Source organism: Protopterus annectens, chromosome 13.part0 (genome assembly GCF_019279795.1).
Source record: "Protopterus annectens isolate FY-2018-M chromosome 13.part0, PAN1.0, whole genome shotgun sequence".
Lineage (NCBI taxonomy): Eukaryota > Metazoa > Chordata > Ceratodontiformes > Protopteridae > Protopterus > Protopterus annectens.
The window spans coordinates 150,891,515-150,910,717 of NC_056747.1; the positions used below are offsets into that span (position 1 = coordinate 150,891,515).

At 39.2% G+C, this 19,203-nt stretch overlaps 1 protein-coding gene across 1 annotated transcript in view; it reads right to left on the reverse strand.

Annotated features, from left to right (window-relative positions):
* CCHR13.PART0H19orf44 (chromosome chr13.part0 C19orf44 homolog) overlaps nucleotides 1-19,203 on the reverse strand; it is an 822,089-nt gene that overhangs the window by 117,403 nt on the left and 685,483 nt on the right. Inside the window, exon 8 of the mRNA XM_044090741.1 lies at nucleotides 15,175-15,341. Coding sequence (XP_043946676.1) covers nucleotides 15,175-15,341 — 167 coding nt within the window. The remainder of the gene's footprint in view (nucleotides 1-15,174; nucleotides 15,342-19,203) is intronic.

The following is a 19,203-nucleotide window of genomic DNA, read 5'->3' on the forward strand; positions in this document are numbered from 1 at the left end:
TAATGGGGAACTGAATAAACATATCGAGGCAGACAGAACAGGATATAAGGACTACCTGGTTCATATGGGTGGGACAATAGGAATAAAGGAGAAGCCATTCTAGACTTCTATCTAGAAAATGTCTTAATAGTGGCCAAACATGATTCAGCAAGAAAGACAGTCAAAAGCCACATACAAGAGTGGTCAACATGCAACTCTGGCGGACTTCCTCCTAGTAAGGAAAAGGCACTGGGGTAGGATCAGCGATTGCAAAATCATCCCCAATGAAACAGTCAATCCACAGCATAAACTACTGGTTGCAACAGCCAGCTACAAGCAGTCATCAGAGAAGGCTCTAAGGTCAACAGAGACCAGGTTGAAGACCTGGAAAGTGACTGGAGAGAGAACACAAGAATTCACGGAAATACTTGGGGGGGAGGTCTAGCAATAGAAATAGTTGGAGGTTCAGAAGAATGGTAGCATCCCAAAACATCACATGTGAGGACTACAGCACAAATAGGAGTCTCAACCAGGTATGGGAAAGATGGTGCATAATGAAAGCTGGTGGTGGTAGAATGCAAAAGTCCAGGAAGGCATCAAAAGAAAGAAGGAGTACAGGAAAAAGTAAGATATAAAAAAGACAGACCAGGCTAAGAAGGAACACTAGTTGGCTCACAAAGAGGCTGAGAGAACAGGTGCAATAGCAAAGAACAAGCCATCAGAGGTATTCTACCAGCTTCTGGAAAGTGACTCAGCAGAAGGCACAAAGAAACTCTATTAGGTTGCGAGTCACAGACAGAAAGATAAAGAAGATGGTAATCAAACACCCTTTATAAGACATACCAACAACAACCTGTTCATCAAACAACAGGATATCAAAGGCATATGGAAGGAGTCTTTCTTGCAGATTCTGAATGAAGGAACCCCCCCACAGAAGCTATACTGTCCCAGACACAACCTATGATGAAAGAAGAAGGGAAGCCTACTCTACAGAAAGTAAGTACAGCACTAAGGAGATAGGGGAGAAATGGTTCCTGAGGGTAGTCATTGCAGTATGGAGAAAAGGTGTACCCCAGATGAGAGGAGAAGAAGCATTCTAGTACTAGTGTTTAAGAACAAAGGGGACATTCACAATGCTGAGTAGTACAGTGGTATCAAACTCATTATAGTGCATGAAGGTTCTGCAGAGAGTGATTGATAAATGAATATATAGAGTAGTAGAAAGTAAGATGGAAGATGAGCATTTAGGATTCAAATCAGAATGGAGCACAACCAACCCGATGTTTGCAGAAAAATGGACAGTTGAGAAGAAGCTAGAGATAAGGAAAGAGTCCGGCTGGGCATTGCTAGACTTGTAGAAAGCATATGACAAGGTAACAAGAAAGCTGATTTGGACAGTCCTGTGATGGTTTAAAGTCCCAGAATATAGGCTATGTACAAGGACCCAATGACACAAGCATGAACAGTGCTCATACTAACATAGGAGTTTCCAGTGTAAATGGATGTGCATCAAGATTCAGTTTTAATCTCACTGCAGTTTACACTGGTGATCTACATTAGCAAACAGGTCAGAGGGAAAGATCAACAAAGCTGCTATATATGAAGACAATGTGTTATTACAGACAGATTCTGAACAAAAACTATAGGTCAACGCAATGCAAAACTTAAGACACATAGGATGAAACTGAGAACAAATAAGACAACTGTATTAGCAAAAAATGAGGGGGGAGTCCGAAAAGATGAAACTTGAGACAGAAAGGGAAACAGTAGAAGAGGTGAACAGATTCAAGTAACTGGGGGGGGGGGGGTGTTGAGGAGAATGCAAGTCTGATTGATGAGATCAGACCTAGAATCAGAAGGGCTGCAGCTAAATGGCACAGATTATCAGGGTATTGTGTGACAGAAGACTGCAAAAGAATTTGAAAAGTAAGGTATACAAAACAGAGGTGTGAACGGTGGTATGGTATGGTACAGAAATTTGGTCAGAGAAGGCAGAAGCTAGATCTGATGGAGATGAAGTGCCTGAGACAGGTGGTAGGATGCACACTGTGGGACAGACTAGGAAACAAGGATATCAGAGCAGAATCTTAAGTAGCTCTGATTGCAGAGAAGATCAAAGAGAATAGACTATGGTGGTTCCAGCACATGGGCAGGAAAGCAGAAAATAGTCTGGTGAAGATAATTTTGGCCAGGCAGGAAAAACACAAGAGGAAATGATGGCATCCAGCAAGGAGATAAATGGACTGTGTGACAGAAGACCTGTGATAGGCAGGCATGATTGTCAAAGAAGGTGTGGAAGTGGCACTAAATTGAAAGACACGGCAACAGTTGACGCAACACCTCAACTTTGAAAAATCGGGTTTATAAAAAAGATGATAAGTCTTACAGCAGGCAGTTACTTCAGTCAGGAGATCAGAAATACTGGCTGTCATGCATTAGAATACCTACCTTGCCTTCTATAAGAATGGGGTTACCCCTCTCCACTAATTTATTATTTATGCCAAAGGTAATGTCAGACACTGTCCTTAACCAGAAGACCTGGTTGCTGTCTTTTTACCCACAGATCCAGGGACATCAGTCCTAAATTAATCTTTGGAGGCAAATCTAAGCTTGTATTTCTAAGACTAAGCGTGTGTGTGTGTGTGTGTGTGTGTGTGTGTGTGTCTAGATGCATGAGAAAGAGACAGAGCGAGACAGTGCATCAGAAAGAGACAGAGAGATGTACAGTGCCGACTGCAATAGGCAGTCCATTATCACTGTTTGAAAAATAAGAGATAAACTCAATCTTTGAAAGTATACAAAATAATAGTGTGTGTGTGTGTGTTTGCTTTCATGCATGCATGCATGACAGAGAGAGAGTGAGAGATCACTGATTGCAACAGGGTGTCCATTATCGAGGATTGGTTGAAATATAAGCGCTATGAAACTCTTTTATTCTTTGGTTTTATTGACTGACTTTAATCCACAGTGATTTACTAGAAAAATCAATGGATGGGACAACACTGTGCAGAAAAATCAGGAACAGTAAAGGGGGTGAGAGTTGCTATGCCTTGCTTTTTTCATTCATTTGCTTTGTGTTCATTCAACAAAGTGAATGTTACATGCAGTGTGTGTGTGTTTGTGTGTTTCTATCTATGTATGAGTGTGCAAGTCTGTCTGTGTTTCTGAATGTGTGTGCTTCTATTTATATTTCTTTGGGTCTGTCTGTGCTTCTGAAAATGTGTGCATGGTGTGTGTGTGTGTGTGTGTGTGTGTGTGTGTGTGTGTGTGTGTGTGTGTGTGTGTGTGTGTGTGTGTGTGTGATTAAATACTTGTACAACTTACATTTTGGATATAAAATACTCTCTCCAACAATGACGTACACTACATCAAGTTTAAAACATTATTAAGAGGAACTAGTTTACAATCTAAATACAAAAAATATACAATAATAATAAAAAATACAAAAACAATTCAACAGCTAGTCCGTTCTCTAAGTGCAATAATGCCCTCAAGGGTGTATGTCATTGTAGAAATAATGGCATTTTAGGGGTATAGAGGCAATACACCCCTGGACATTTGTAATTTCCACAATAACACACACTCTATCTGGCATTACTGCTTTCTTGAGATGCACATTTGTATGGCAAGGTATACAGTATACAATTAAACATTATGGAGCCTGGAGATGGGCATTTTCTTCATATGAACTCCAGATGCCATGGGTGGTGACAGAGAAAGGCTGATGTATTATTCAAAGCTGTACTAGACCAAAAATGGAGTATATGTGCTGTTTCTGTCACAGTGAAATAAATAAATAAATAAGCAAATGGCAGTTGGGACAGAATATTCTACAAGAATCTGATTATGGTTTTATAAACACATATATTAAACGTCTTTCATAATTATCCTTTTTAACCTGAAGACTATCACCTTTCTGTCATACTAACCACCAACAAACATTATCATGACGTAATGTCTAGTAAGGTCATGTTTTCAGAACTGCAACCACCAAACAGCAGGGCCGCATATAAGGTTTCAGCATGTAATCCAATAGAGGTTTCTCCCATTAACATCAAAATTTCCTATACAAATTCAAGATCTTTTCTTTCTCACAGTAATCAAATTGCTAGGGGGGATCTGCCTCCCACACTAACATTTTCCTTTTTAGATGTCATGTAAACTCAAAAAAAAAAAAAAAAAAAAAAAAAATAGAAGGTAAGAAGAGATCCTAGTGGGGGACATGTCGGTAACCAGCACAGAAGAGGAAGAACGTTCAAACTGATGTTCAGTGATGACATTTGAACTGGCAGGAAAAAAGTCCATACATACCTTGCCTTGTGCGAGGAGCATATTTGTGATGTATGATATGTATAAATTCTAAAGGCTTTGGTATACTGGTCGGATGTTGGGCTATCCTTGGCAGGAAATCCCTTATGTCAGCAATACTGCAACAGTGATATGGAAGGACATTTGGAGGTATATAAAAAAGGAGTTACAGGCTTGAGTGAGTTAATTCTTCTTTAATGTCATTGCCTGAAACTCATCTCTACAGGTCTTCAGGTGATCAGGGATCATGTTTGTCACCCTTAATATCAACATCACATATGGACATCCAAGGATTAGAGGGATCCAAGTCAGTAACAGAAGAGTACGGTATCTCACATTTATTTTTGGTTTACATTTTTTATTAACATTTATTTGGTGTTAACCTGTTATTCATAATTTTATTCATATTTCCGTTTTATTCTTTGGATTCCCTCAGCTAAGTAGAGCAGGACTGCTGTTTGCCTCAGAGAATTTAGGGTACATTTTCATTTTTTGCAGGAAGTCAGCAACAAATATGAGAGTAAACTTATGTAAATTTTGGCTTATTTATACAAGCTGCAGAGATAGGTCCAACAAAGAAAGACAAATGATTTGCTGGTATACTTAACCAATTTAAAAAGTTTGCATAATCTGAATTATGCAAAGAACATAAAGGCCTGACCTACACAGTACACTAAATTATCACTGGAAATTCCACGTAACTAAATGGAAGACGTTTACTGTCTATCTAGAGGTAGGGAAGAACTTGACTTCCCTGTACAGTGAGTTACCTAGAATCCCAAATCCCACTCTATCTGTTCCATCTGCTCAGCCTATGTTTTTATTAAGGTGCATTGTTCTGTCAGAACCTACTTTAACATCTGTACTTACAGTTTATTTATGAAGTAGGTACCACACATTAAACCTCCCAGAAAGGTAAGTTTCCTCATGGGATCTGAACTCTCCTCCATAAAAACTGCCAAAGCCTTTTCTTTAATCCAGGCATTCCAATACCTTTAAGTTCTTTTCCTGGAAAACAGATTTGATCCTGACCAATGGCCAATGCCTGTGAGGAGTTTGCATGCTCTCCCTTTCTCTTTGTAGGGCTCCTCCACCTCCCAAAAACATGCTGGGTGTTTCCACTTCAAACTCACCTTAGAATGGATTTCTGCGTAGCAGCACAGACTCTAGATGGTGCCTATAAAGAGATGAGTTGTATAGACCAACCTCTTTGGGCATCAGCTGTGGTGCACAGTACGTCTAGATGACAGAACATGGACTGCACACCATGCTGGGGCTAACCACTCAGTTTTCGAAAAATTGACTCTAGGTGATTCGGTCATGCTGACTAATGTTGCCACAAATGGACATGGGTATTTGCCAGTGTTAAGTGTGCTGTGGACCCAGTCTGCTCTTAACTGTGCCAAGGACCCATGCTAATGGTGTGAGACATGTGTGTGCCTGCCATAAAGTCCAGCAGACCTGGGTCAATAAGCTATTGGCCATCCAGTGTCTAGTTGTCCAGCTTAGGTTGAGCAAAAGCAGGCCGTAAAACCAATCAACCTGAAAAACATGAACAAAGCATTGTTATACACTGTATTGTTTCACTGATAGGATACTGCTTGGAAGTGGATAGACATGATATGGAGAAGGGTGTACATCTTCAGTATCCGGGATATAACATGGAAGGTAGTGCAGCCAAGCCACATGGTTTGGGATCCACAGTCTACTACTACTTAGAGGGAGGACAGACTAGAAGTGGTGTGGTTATGTAGTGAGGGAGAGGCTTCAGAAAACAGCAAGGAATGTCATCAAAATTACTGCAAGACTTAATGAAGTCAGACTACAGTGTAAGTATAGGGCACTGTTTAAAATCTCAGCATATGCCTCACGGCAGTATATGCAAGATATAATAAAGCAGAACAACATGAGTTGGCGTTGATAATGGGGAACTGAATAAACATATCGAGGCAGACAGAACAGGATATAAGGACTACCTGGTTCATATGGGTGGGACAATAGGAATAAAGGAGAAGCCATTCTAGACTTCTATCTAGAAAATGTCTTAATAGTGGCCAAACATGATTCAGCAAGAAAGACAGTTAAAAGCCACATACAAGAGTGGTCAACATGCAACTCTGGCGGACTTCCTCCTAGTAAGGAAAAGGCACTGGGGTAGGATCAGCAATTGCAAAATCATCCCCAATGAAACAGTCAATCCACAGCATAAACTACTGGTTGCAACAGCCAGCTACAAGCAGTCATCAGAGAAGGCTCTAAGGTCAACAGAGACCAGGCTGAAGACCTGGAAAGTGACTGGAGAGAGAACACAAGAATTCACGGAAATACTTGGGGGGGGGTCTAGCAATAGAAATAGTTGGAGGTGAAGAAGAATGGTAGCATCCCAAAACATCACGTGTGAGGACTACAGCACAAATAGGAGTCTCAACCAGGTATGGGAAAGATGGTGCATAATGAAAGCTGGTGGTGGTACAATGCAAAAGTCCAGGAAGGCATCAAAAGAAAGAAGGAGTACAGGAAAAAGTAAGAGATAAAAAAGACAGACCAGGCTAAGAAGGAACACTAGTTGGCTCACAAAGAGGCTGAGAGAACAGGTGCAATATCAAAGAACAAGCCATCAGAGGTATTCTACCAGCTTCTGGAAAGTGACTCAGCAGAAGGCACAAAGAAACTCTATTAGGTTGCGAGTCACAGACAGAAAGATAAAGAAGATGGTAATCAAACACCCTTTATAAGACATACCAACAACAACCTGTTCATCAAACAACAGGATATCAAAGGCATATGGAAGGAGTCTTTCTTGCAGATTCTGAATGAAGGAACCCCCCCCACAGAAGCTATACTGTCCCAGACACAACCTATGATGAAAGAAGGGAAGCCTACTCTACACAAAGTAAGTACAGCACTAAGGAGATAGGGGAGAAATGGTTCCTGAGGGTAGTCATTGCAGTATGGAGAAAAGGTGTACCCCAGATGAGAGGAGAAGAAGCATTCTAGTACTAGTGTTTAAGAACAAAGGAGACATTCACAATGCTGAGTAGTACAGTGGTATCAAACTTATTATAGTGCATGAAGGTTCTGCAGAGAGTGATTGATAAATGAATATATAGAGTAGTAGAAAGTAAGATGGAAGATGAGCATTTAGGATTCAAATCAGAATGGAGCACAACCAACCCGATGTTTGCAGAAAAATGGACAGTTGAGAAGAAGCCAGAGATAAGGAAAGAGTCCGGCTGGGCATTGCTAGACTTGTAGAAAGCATATGACAAGGTAACAAGAAAGCTGATTTGGACAGTCCTGTGATGGTTTAAAGTCCCAGAATATAGGCTATGTACAAGGACCCAATGACACAAGCATGAACAGTGCTCATACTAACATAGGAGTTTCCAGTGTAAATGGATGTGCATCAAGATTCAGTTTTAATCTCACTGCAGTTTACACTGGTGATCTACATTAGCAAACAGGTCAGAGGGGAAAGATCAACAAAGCTGCTATATATGAAGACAATGTGTTATTACAGACAGATTCTGAACAAAAACTATAGGTCAACGCAATGCAAAACTTAAGACACATAGGATGAAACTGAGAACAAATAAGACAACTGTATTAGCAAAAAATGAGGGGGGAGTCCGAAAAAGATGAAACTTGAGACAGAAAGGGAAACAGTAGAAGAGGTGAACAGATTCAAGTAACTGGGGGGGGGGGGGGGGGGTGTTGAGGAGAATGCAAGTCTGATTGATGAGATCAGACCTAGAATCAGAAAGGCTGCAGCTAAATGGCACAGATTATCAGGGTATTGTGTGACAGAAGACTGCAAAAGAATTTGAAAAGTAAGGTATACAAAACAGAGGTGTGAACGGTGGTATGGTATGGTACAGAAATTTGGTCAGAGAAGGCAGAAGTTAGATCTGATGGAGATGAAGTGCCCGAGACAGGTGGTAGGATGCACACTGTGGGACAGACTAGGAAACAAGGATATCAGGGCAGAATCTTAAGTAGCTCTGATTGCAGAGAAGATCAAAGAGAATAGACTATGGTGGTTCCAGCACATGGGCAGGAAAGCAGAAAATAGTCTGGTGAAGATAATTTTGGCCAGGCAGGTAAAACACAAGAGGAAATGATGGCATCCAGCAAGGAGATAAATGGACTGTGTGACAGAAGACCTGTGATAGTCAGGCATGATTGTCAAAGAAGGTGTGGAAGTGGCACTAAATTGAAAGACACGGCAACAGTTGACGCAACACCTCAACCTTGAAAAATCGGGTTTATAAAAAAAGATGATAAGTCTTACAGCAGGCAGTTACTTCAGTCAGGAGATCAGAAATACTGGCTGTCATGCATTAGAATACCTACCTTGCCTTCTATAAGAATGGGGTTACCCCTCTCCACTAATTTATTATTTATGCCAAAGGTAACGTCAGACACTGTCCTTAACCAGAAGACCTGGTTGCTGTCTTTTTACCCACAGATCCAGGGACATCAGTCCTAAATTAATCTTTGGAGGCAAATCTAAGCTTGTATTTCTAAGACTAAGTGTGTGTGTGTGTGTGTGTGTGTGTGTGTGTGTGTGTGTGTGTGTGTGTGTGTGTGTGTGTCTAGATGCATGAGAAAGAGACAGAGCGAGACAGTGCATCAGAAAGAGACAGAGAGATGTACAGTGCCGACTGCAATAGGCAGTCCATTATCACTGTTTGAAAAATAAGAGATAAACTCAATCTTAATAATAGTGTGTGTGTGTGTGTGTGTGTTTGCTTTCATGCATGCATGCATGACAGAGAGAGAGTGAGAGATCACTGATTGCAACAGGGTGTCCATTATCGAGGATTGGTTGAAATATAAGCGCTATTAAACTCTTTTATTCTTTGGTTTTATTGACTGACTTTAATCCACAGTGATTTACTAGAAAAATCAATGGATGGGACAACACTGTGCAGAAAAATCAGGAACAGTAAAGGGGGTGAGAGTTGCTATGCCTTGCTTTTTTTCATTCATTTGCTTTGTGTTCATTCAACAAAGTGAATGTTACATGCAGTGTGTGTGTGTTTGTGTGTTTCTATCTATGTATGAGTGTGCAAGTCTGTCTGTGTTTCTGAATGTGTGTGCTTCTATTTATATTTCTTTGGGTCTGTCTGTGCTTCTGAAAATGTGTGCGTGGTGTGTGTGTGTGTGTGTGTGTGTGTGTGTGTGTGTGTGTGTGTGTGTGTGTGTGTGTGTGTGTGTGTGTGTGTGTGTGTGTGTGTGTGTGTGTGTGTGTGTGTGTGTGTGATTAAATACTTGTACAACTTACATTTTGGATATAAAATACTCTCTCCAACAATGACGACACTACATCAAGTTTAAAACATTATTAAGAGGAACTAGTTTACAATCTAAATACAAAAAATATACAATAATAATAAAAAATACAAAAACAATTCAACAGCTAGTCCGTTCTCTAAGTGCAATAATGCCCTCAAGGGTGTATGTCATTGTAGAAATAATGGCATTTTAGGGGTATAGAGGCAATACACCCCTGGACATTTGTAATTTCCACAATAACACACACTCTATCTGGCATTACTGCTTTCTTGAGATGCACATTTGTATGGCAAGGTATACAGTATACAATTAAACATTATGGAGCCTGGAGATGGGCATTTTCTTCATATGAACTCCAGATGCCATGGGTGGTGACAGAGAAAGGCTGATGTATTATTCAAAGCTGTACTAGACCAAAAATGGAGTATATGTGCTGTTTCTGTCACAGTGAAATAAATAAATAAATAAGCAAATGGCAGTTGGGACAGAATATTCTACAAGAATCTGATTATGGTTTTATAAACACATATATTAAACGTCTTTCATAATTATCCTTTTTAACCTGAAGACTATCACCTTTCTGTCATACTAACCACCAACAAACATTATCATGACGTAATGTCTAGTAAGGTCATGTTTTCAGAACTGCAACCACCAAACAGCAGGGCCGCATATAAGGTTTCAGCATGTAATCCAATAGAGGTTTCTCCCATTAACATCAAAATTTCCTATACAAATTCAAGATCTTTTCTTTCTCACAGTAATCAAATTGCTCTCGGATATTATGGAAAAAAGTAGCTGATGGTATTCAGTAACATTCACTACCTTAGTTCCCAGAGTATTAAGCTATTAATTTATCTTTTTTTTTTTCAAAACACCTTTATTGAGTTATCACTTGTGACACTGGCAAATTAAGATTCATATAAAAGTAATCAAGCTGTATTAACATAGCAAACATTATACTTCACATATATTGCTATATATCATATAAACTAAGCAATAGTACATAAATTATTCAATTCCTGCCTTTTTTAAACAAGAAACATCTTTATTAAGCCATCACTTACTACATAGGCAATCATACATTTATATAAATGAAAACAAACCACACCGACACAATCCTAGTAGCAAGCATTTTACATCACAAACCATACTGACACACGCCCAGTTGCAAACATTACACATCACATAATCTACCCAATCTTTCTCACTCAAACATTACATAGCTCATTTAAGTCCTGCCACCCTTTAAAACTCATTCCTCCCTTGTATGTACTGTTCCCACAATTCCCATTTCTTCCCTATGTAGTGTGTTCCTACACTTTTCTAAAGATCCCCATTCCAGTTGTTTTATCTCTGTTACTTCATTCACTACCTCCAGTATAGTTGGTTTAGAGTCTGATTTCCATTTTATAGTAATTGCTTTTTTGTCAGCCACCATTATTTGGCACAGCAGGGCATTTCCATGTCTAGGCAATTCCGATTCTCTATCACAGCTCAGAAAAATCATCTCCCTCGTGAGACCAATCTGCCCACCCAGCATCTCCACAGTGCATCCTGCAGGGAATCCTTAAAGTCTGCCAACTTATCACACTCCCAGAAAATACATTCCCAATTACATCTTTCTTCCCCTTCATACCTCCAACATTTATTGTCTGTCTGAGGAAAATTATCTTGAGTTATACTTGGGGTATAAAAATATCTATGTAAACATTTTCAGGCAAAAATCCTAAATCTTCTAGATTTTGTTGCATATCTGGAAGACATACATATATCCTCCCATTGTTTCTTTTTGAATTGCTTATCCAGTCTCTCTTCCCAATCCTTTCTACCCTCCTCTGATTGATTCTTATAGTTATTATGCAATATTTTATATGCTCTACTAATTATTCCTTTTTTAATGGCAGCTTCTGTTCTAGATTCTATTAAAAACTCTACCAGTGCTGGGCTTTGTTTAGGAACCCCCTATTTCTTTCTCTTTACCTATACTCTGATATCAATCCTGGATTGGGAAGGCAATCTCTAACCTGCAGTCCAAATAAATTCTTGGCGTCTTTCCATTCTATCATCTTTCCCTCTCTAGTTATTTGATCCCAATACCTTGGTTCTTTTACCAGTTTTCTCCAATAAGTCCCAGCCCCATCTTGCCTATTGTCTGTATCCCTAATTGCAGTCATCCCTATCGGCAGAATCTCCCTTCTTCATTTCCATATTGGTTTAGTTCTTAGAATACTTTCTGTTACTTTATGGATATAATATTCTGCAGGATTATTGTTATTACCCTTAAAGGCATGCATCCAAAATCCCAGTCTCTCCTTGTTTCTTGAGCTTCCCCTGTGTTTCATCATCATCCCTTTCTACTCTGAATTATAGTTTTCTGCTTGTGCTATATATAGGAGTCTTAACTGTGTAGCTCTGAAATACCCCTTCAAATTGGGTAATCCCAATCCACCCTGTTCTACTGGAAGAATCAGCTTACGCTACTTGACTCTTGCCGTCTTCCCTTCTCAGATAAAGTCCTTCAGTTCTTTATTAATTGCTATCCACAACTTCTCCCCTAGATGATAAAAATACGCCCAACCTGTGTATAAGAGTAAAGGGAGTAAAAGCATTTTAACTGCTTGCATCTTACTATCCATATCCATATAACAAAGCTTCCATTTTCTCAGTTTTTGTATTATCTTTTATTTAGTCTCTTTCTACATATCCTTAACTGCCACATTAAAATCCTTTTTAATCATACTCCTAAATATTTAATTGTATCATGTACCCATAAATATGGGTATTCCTGAACCAGTTCATGTGTGGGTACATAGTTTACCGCTATTGCTTTTGTTTTAATTTCATTAATTTTGCATCCCGAAAAGATCTGAAACTGTCTCAAAATGTTCCACAACACTGTAATGTCTTTTTCTGGTTTTGTCAGGTGCAAAATAATATAATCTGTGAATAAAGCCAGTTTTTCTTGACTACCATACCAATTATATCCTTGAATTTCTGAGTCCCTTATTTTCTTTGCCAATGGTTCTAACTATAATGCAAATAATAAAGAGGAAAGAGAACACCCCTGTCCAATTCTTCTGCTCAAGCAGAAATTATCACAGAGGACCCCAATCACTAATTTTCACCTCAGATCCCTCATATATTTTACTAATCAACCTAACTTTTTTTCAGGAAATGCAAATGCTTCCATTGCCCTGCTCATAAAGTCCAAGGTTACTCTTTGAAATTCTTTCTCTTCATGACCTCCCCTCCACAAAACCACACTGATTCATATCTATCAGTTTTGGCATTACTTTTGCCATTCTTTTAGCCATTACAGACATGAACACTGTAATCATGGCTTAATACTGAAATGGGCCTGTATGAAGCTGGATCTGATGGATCTTTATTCTCTTTAGGTATTAAACGTTTAGGTATTAAACGTTTTTGATTTATAAAGTGCAAAAGAATAACCCATAAATCTATTTAAAAACTGCAAATAATGTGAAATGATCAGTTCTTGCAATGCAACTATCTGTTTTGTCTTGATGACAACCCAGGTAGCTAAAGTGTGTAAGGTCTGTTTGAATTTCATGAAAGTGATAGTTCAGGTCAGGGAATGGATGCAAGAATGCAAAGGACTAGCCAAGACTCCTTCACTTGGTGGGCAGGGGAGAGTGGAAGTGGGGGAGATCAGTTCTGACTAAAGAAAAGGTAGTTGGGAGAATACCAATGGTCATCTGTGCTCTACATGTAGAAACACTCACTGACAGACTGACAGCACTGCACTTTAATGATATGGACTAGGTCCACTAAAACATCCTTCCCACTGTCAAGCTGCTGCCACACTGGGGCACGCTATCTCCTCTTATTCAGGTTACACAGACAGAAGGGGGCACCAGTATAGGGCTGATGGTTAGCAGTGCATGAGGACCAAAAAAAAAAAAAACCAAAAGCATCCTGTAACGAAACAAAACTCACATATACAGAGTTGCAAAGAAAATGATGCACCACTGTGCTGATAAACCACTCTTTTGGCTTCTGTTTTTCCACACTGCCTGCAAAATCCTTCAGGCATTATCAAAAGCAATAAAAAGAGAGACAGGAAAACAAAGAAAACACATCCCATACCTGTCAATTTGCCTTTCATCCTATGAAAACAGCATCGGTGACATTGTCACTTAATTTGTAAACTCCGAAAAATTACAAATCAAGAAAGATTGTAATTTACTATAGACCTGTTAAAATTAGTGTGTGTGTGGTTAAATAAAGAATATATTTTCCGCAATCTTACAAGACATGTTTATCATGATTTAATTTTTTAAGGACTTAGTATAACAACTTCATCATCCTGTAACCAAAAAACGGCAACAACTACTCCTAGGAAAAATGACTAATAAAACAAAACAAAAAAAAAAAAACAAAGGATGCTGTTTAGGAATTCTACGGTCCAAATTCCAGCTTAAGTGAAAAGGAATCCAGATAAGGAAGCAATGGTCTTTTTATTGTTGTTAAAAAAAAACACCTTTGCTAAACGCTTTCATCTGACACACTACGGACTTCTTCAGAGCATGGGTGTGAAATCTTTTTCAATTCACATTAAGCGATCATTCTGAAACACTGAAAACCATACCTAAAAAGTAAAAAAAAAAAAAAAAAAAACAACCCCCCCCCATAATTAATGAAATTGAGCAGGCTTGATTTTTAAAATAATACAGATTGAAATCTGTTCATTCAACCCTGGCCTCTGGGTTGCCAAATAAATTCTTTATGTTCCAAAAGGGTTTCTAGACATCCACCCCTTGGTGAAACTTGAACCCTATCAGTCACACCAAATTTAAATTTTGTTCCATCATTAAGTGAATACATTAAAGCATGTTTGTAAAGTGTATTATTGGTATCGGGTTCCTATTAGATGAATGAAGACTCATTATATCGAATGCATCTTGGTCAAACTTAAAGCAACGAAAAGGCAAAATAGCAAAGTGGCTTTTAAGCAAATTCTTTCCCAGGGAAAGAATTTGCTTGGCCACTTCCATTACTTTGCTGTTTTCGGCACTGTAGTGCAATCTCAGAGTCGGTATATTTAAGTAGGGGGGGGGGCAAAGCCCCCCACTTTATGTAATATTTCAATTTTTTTTTTTTTTTGGAACAGCGATTTTTTTTCCCTTGGAAAAAAAATCACTGTTCTGAGTTTTCAAGATTGTAAGCTTTTGCTTACATAGGTTTGATTATTCATGTTCACTTTTTTAAGCATTCAATTATATAATATAGATCCATTGGTATCTTGCTTTCTAATATCATATGTGTTCGTAGATCCTCTTTTTAAAAAAACGTTCAGTTTTACCAATGTAGAAATTTGAACACTTCATCATCCCATGGCAGGCAACCATACAGATGAGATATCCCACCCAAATTCTAACACTAACATTTACAGGATGCTGCACAGGTTGTTACTGAAACTACTCTGTTCCCTTACAAAAGTCTGTGGAACATAATATTATAGACCTAGCAAAAGAATACAAAAGAGAAAATACTGGATATTGCTGAGAAAACAGGCATGAAGGTAGAGAAAGAATTGGCTGCTACTTGCTTTCTGCTGCCTACCTCTTTAGTTTCCTTTAGCGTGATGTAATGGTAGTTTTCTTGTTCTAGGGATTCCAGTAGTGATGAATGAAGGTGTCTGCTAATTTGCACAAACTGCTGGGTCAACGCTATCTGCTGTTTCAGCATGTCATTCAGAGCAAATATTGAAGGGTTATATGCTGTGAGAGCTGGAAAATTAAAATAAGGTATACACAGTTTAATGTACAAAGCTGAAGCCATAACTAAATATTTTACATAGCCATAAAGAAACATTAAATAAATGAGTAAAATATGATACATGTGAAATAACTGCATACCTACCACACCTGTACATGCTAGTGTGCACCTTCACCATTCAACTTCTGTGCTTGTTGATGGATTTCAGCTATGGTAGCCTCAGGATACAAGTTATAAATGCTTTATCAGGTAGACGTCAGCACCTAAATAATGTTGCTATCCATTTAATAGCAAAACAGCAAAACAGTGCTAGATATTTCCTAACTACAGTTCTGTCCCTTCACAGATAAGTCACAGAAAAGCAAGTATGGGAATGAGTGCAAATGATAGACAACAGGACAGTGAAATATTACTAGTCTTAGAAATGGAAACCGACTTTAGAAATACACAAAGATCTATGAGATACAGAATCTCCCCATTCTTTAATCTCAGCAAGAAAAAGGAATAAATGCTGGTCTGTTTGTGCATCAGCAGGCATCCATTTGTTATGTCAGTGACTCATTTCTGGAAAGCATTTCAGGGCCAGTTGTGCTAAGAAAGGTTACAGCAACCAACAATGGCACAGTTGTACAAGCTAGTGAAGGCTCTGGTGCAAAGCTGAAGTATACCCTTGGCTGAATTAGTTAGTATTTGTGAGTATGTGCATACAACGGCAGATGTCAGACAACTCTAAGTGCCCCATTGCTTGAGGGAGGTACAGCTATTACTGGAGCTAGACACATTGTGAACATGCTTGATGCAGTGGATAATCCAAAGGTTAAGGCAGAGAACTGATAATGAGATCCAGACACACAAAACCTTAAGGAATGTCTGAAGTCTGGATGAATAGAGATGTGATGATAAGCATCTTTTAAGTCTGTCACCATGAAACCTGAAAGAGGAAGAAGCGGTAACAGGTTATGAAATGACAGCATTTTGAATTTTGGCACTATCACAAACAGGTACAGGAAAAAAAGAAATATCCAGAACCAGTCTCCAAGCATTTTCTTTCCTTCTTTCTTTTTGAACATCCTTGAATAAAAACCCTTCCCCACCTGGGAAAGAGGAACTGGTTCTATCACTCCTTGGGGCAGCATGTGATGAAGTTCATGTGGAAACAAGTAGTCTGATTTGGAGAATGAGGAATGACCCCGGGAAAGGAGGAAATTCCTCCTACAGCCATATGTAACCCTGAGGAATGATTTTCAGAACTCAATTATCTGAAACAATCTGTTACCAAAAAGAAAAATGGAGACTCAGAATTTATAGAAAGAAGAAAGAAGGGACAAGGGTGAGAGTGGGTCATAAGATCTCTTGAACAGTCATTCAGACTTGCTGGACTGTCCTTGGTTTTGGAAAGTTTGAGACTTCCCTTTGGAAGCCCCTTGCCACTTCTTAAATGCTGCTTACCTGAATACTGTTGAGACTCTTTATTCTGTTTTTTTTTTTTTGTCAAAATTGGATGAGAAGAAAGAAAGTCCCTTGGACAATGTGGAAAAGGAGGAATGAAAAATCTTAGAAAATCTTTGGATCGGCTTACCCCTTTCATCACACCTTTTGATCACTTCAGCAGTAGAGGGGCCAAACACTAAATCTCTATCCAAGGAAGAATTTAAAATCTCACTTTTAACATAAATATGGAAGGTTCCGAGAATGCAGCCATGCAAACCTCCTTAAAACAGTACCCATGGCCATAGCCCTGTAAGAAGTATCAACAGAGTCATACACACGCAGTCATGTGCAAGAGAAGAGACTACATTTAAAGCAGATATTTTCCTCATAAGACGAAACTGCAGCTAAAACACTTTTCATAAATTCACAATTTTATCATATCAGCCTGAAATTTAAAGATTCTGAAAATCAGAGTTGCAGAAGTATATACTTTTTCCCCCCATACCCATCAATAATTTCCCCATCCTTATTAGAAAGAGTAGGACTGGAATTAACTAAGCTCTTAGCAGCAGTGGGATCAACTAAGGGGCTATAGCTGCTGGGTCAAGTTTGGGAATAGTGTACAAAAAATGTAAAAGATTGAGGAACTTTGTACATCCTATTTGCCTGTTCAGGGGCAGCTGGCTGACTATCAGCAAAATTGTAGGCAGTAACACACAGCCTCTAAAACAGACAGGAAGAATGGGTGTAGGTTCTGGAAAATCATTCTGCAATAACTCAAAGTATTTTCTGAAGGACTGAGAAACCTCAGTCTTCTTCCACTGAAAACACTGGTACATTCTGGCAATACTGTTAGAATCAGAAATCTGAGGAAAAAACCCTGAATCCCTCCCTGCATTTTCTTGTTGAGATTATGAAACTTGAATCTCTTCAGGAAAAGAGGAACCACTCTTTATTCTAGCAGAAACTAATTTACAAGAAGTAAGGCCCAGTAAACTACTTCTATGCAAAGAAATTTGAGGAGGACTAGATACATGCTTGGTTTTCAGTTTTTTTTTACAGGAAAAATTATGCCAACCATGTCAGCAAAGGCAGCAACTGCTTCCCCAGGGATGGGGACAGCATTCTGACCCAAAACAAAACTCTCCCTGTTCCCTGTCCCAGGACCAACAACAGTGGCTCTCCCTTACCCACCGAGGGAACTATAACAGCCACAGAAGATGTGTCTAACCTGCAAACCTTACACCAGAGGGAAATGGGATAAAAGATGAATAGTCTGAGGTACAACAAATGGCCTCAGCAGAGTCATTCACCCGTGGCTGTGGCTTAGGCAAATTGCTAGCCTGCTGTGGTGGCAAAGGCTGTTTGCTTAACGTTTTCTTTTTTTAACTGAAGGGAAGACTGACCTTGGGATCAGTAGTCTGTTCCATGGTCATGCTGAAAATGATGCCTCTTTCCCTGTGAAGACAAGCAGCAAATGTCAATAAAACTAACAGTCCACAAAAGTTATTTTGACAGAAAAGCCACAGTAAAAAGCTCTTTAAAACACTATGCCAGCTCCACAAAAGAAAAGCAAACCCAAATTCGCTAGAGAAAAATGTTTTCAGTTAGTTAACACTACTTTTAAACTTAAAAAAAAAGAGTGATCTGTTTAAAAGCAAGTTACAGTCTTGACACAGTCCATTAAAATACAACACTCCTAACTTTAAAATAACTTTTTTGAAGAGAAAAGTAATAAAACATAAATAAAATTAAGAAAACTGAAGTTTTTCTTCCCAAAGGCAACTAATCTGCCCAGCAAAGGAAAGCACAAGCTGACTGTCAATCCTTGAAAGCCTCAAAGGAGCACAGTATTGGGTGGCAGTAAAGCTCTGAAGTGCTTCACACCCAAAGTTGTCTTTCGGTCATCTCAGATTAAGCTGCTTGATAGTCTGGGTGCATAAAAGGGGGTCTGAAGCTTTGGAAGCTGGTCAGCCATTATATTCTTGGCAGTACATAAAGTACAGTTTTGTACCTACCATAAATGTAGATGTTCGAGGATCTACATTGCTGCAGTCATAACCTGTGGGTAGTCCGCTGTCCTTGATCGGCCCGAATACCAAAGAGCTGGGCTTGCGTCGGTCATTGTCGCCTGGAGCTGACGTCAGTACGTAGTAGTACTTAAGCGCATGACCGACGCCATATCCTCAGTCTTTCTTGCCCCAGATGTCAGAAGGCCTAAGAATGAAAGAAGGCCAGAGCCAAAATAGTAAACACCCAACCACAAACTATAGAGGGGAAGGAGGGAGGGATAATTGGACTGCAGCAATGTAGATCCTTGAACATCTACATTTATGGTAGGTACAAAACTGTACTATGTTCTTCGTCTCACATTGCTGCAATCATAACCTGTGGGTAGAATCCCAAAGCAAAGGAAAAGGGAGGCTGGCAAACTAAGTAGCA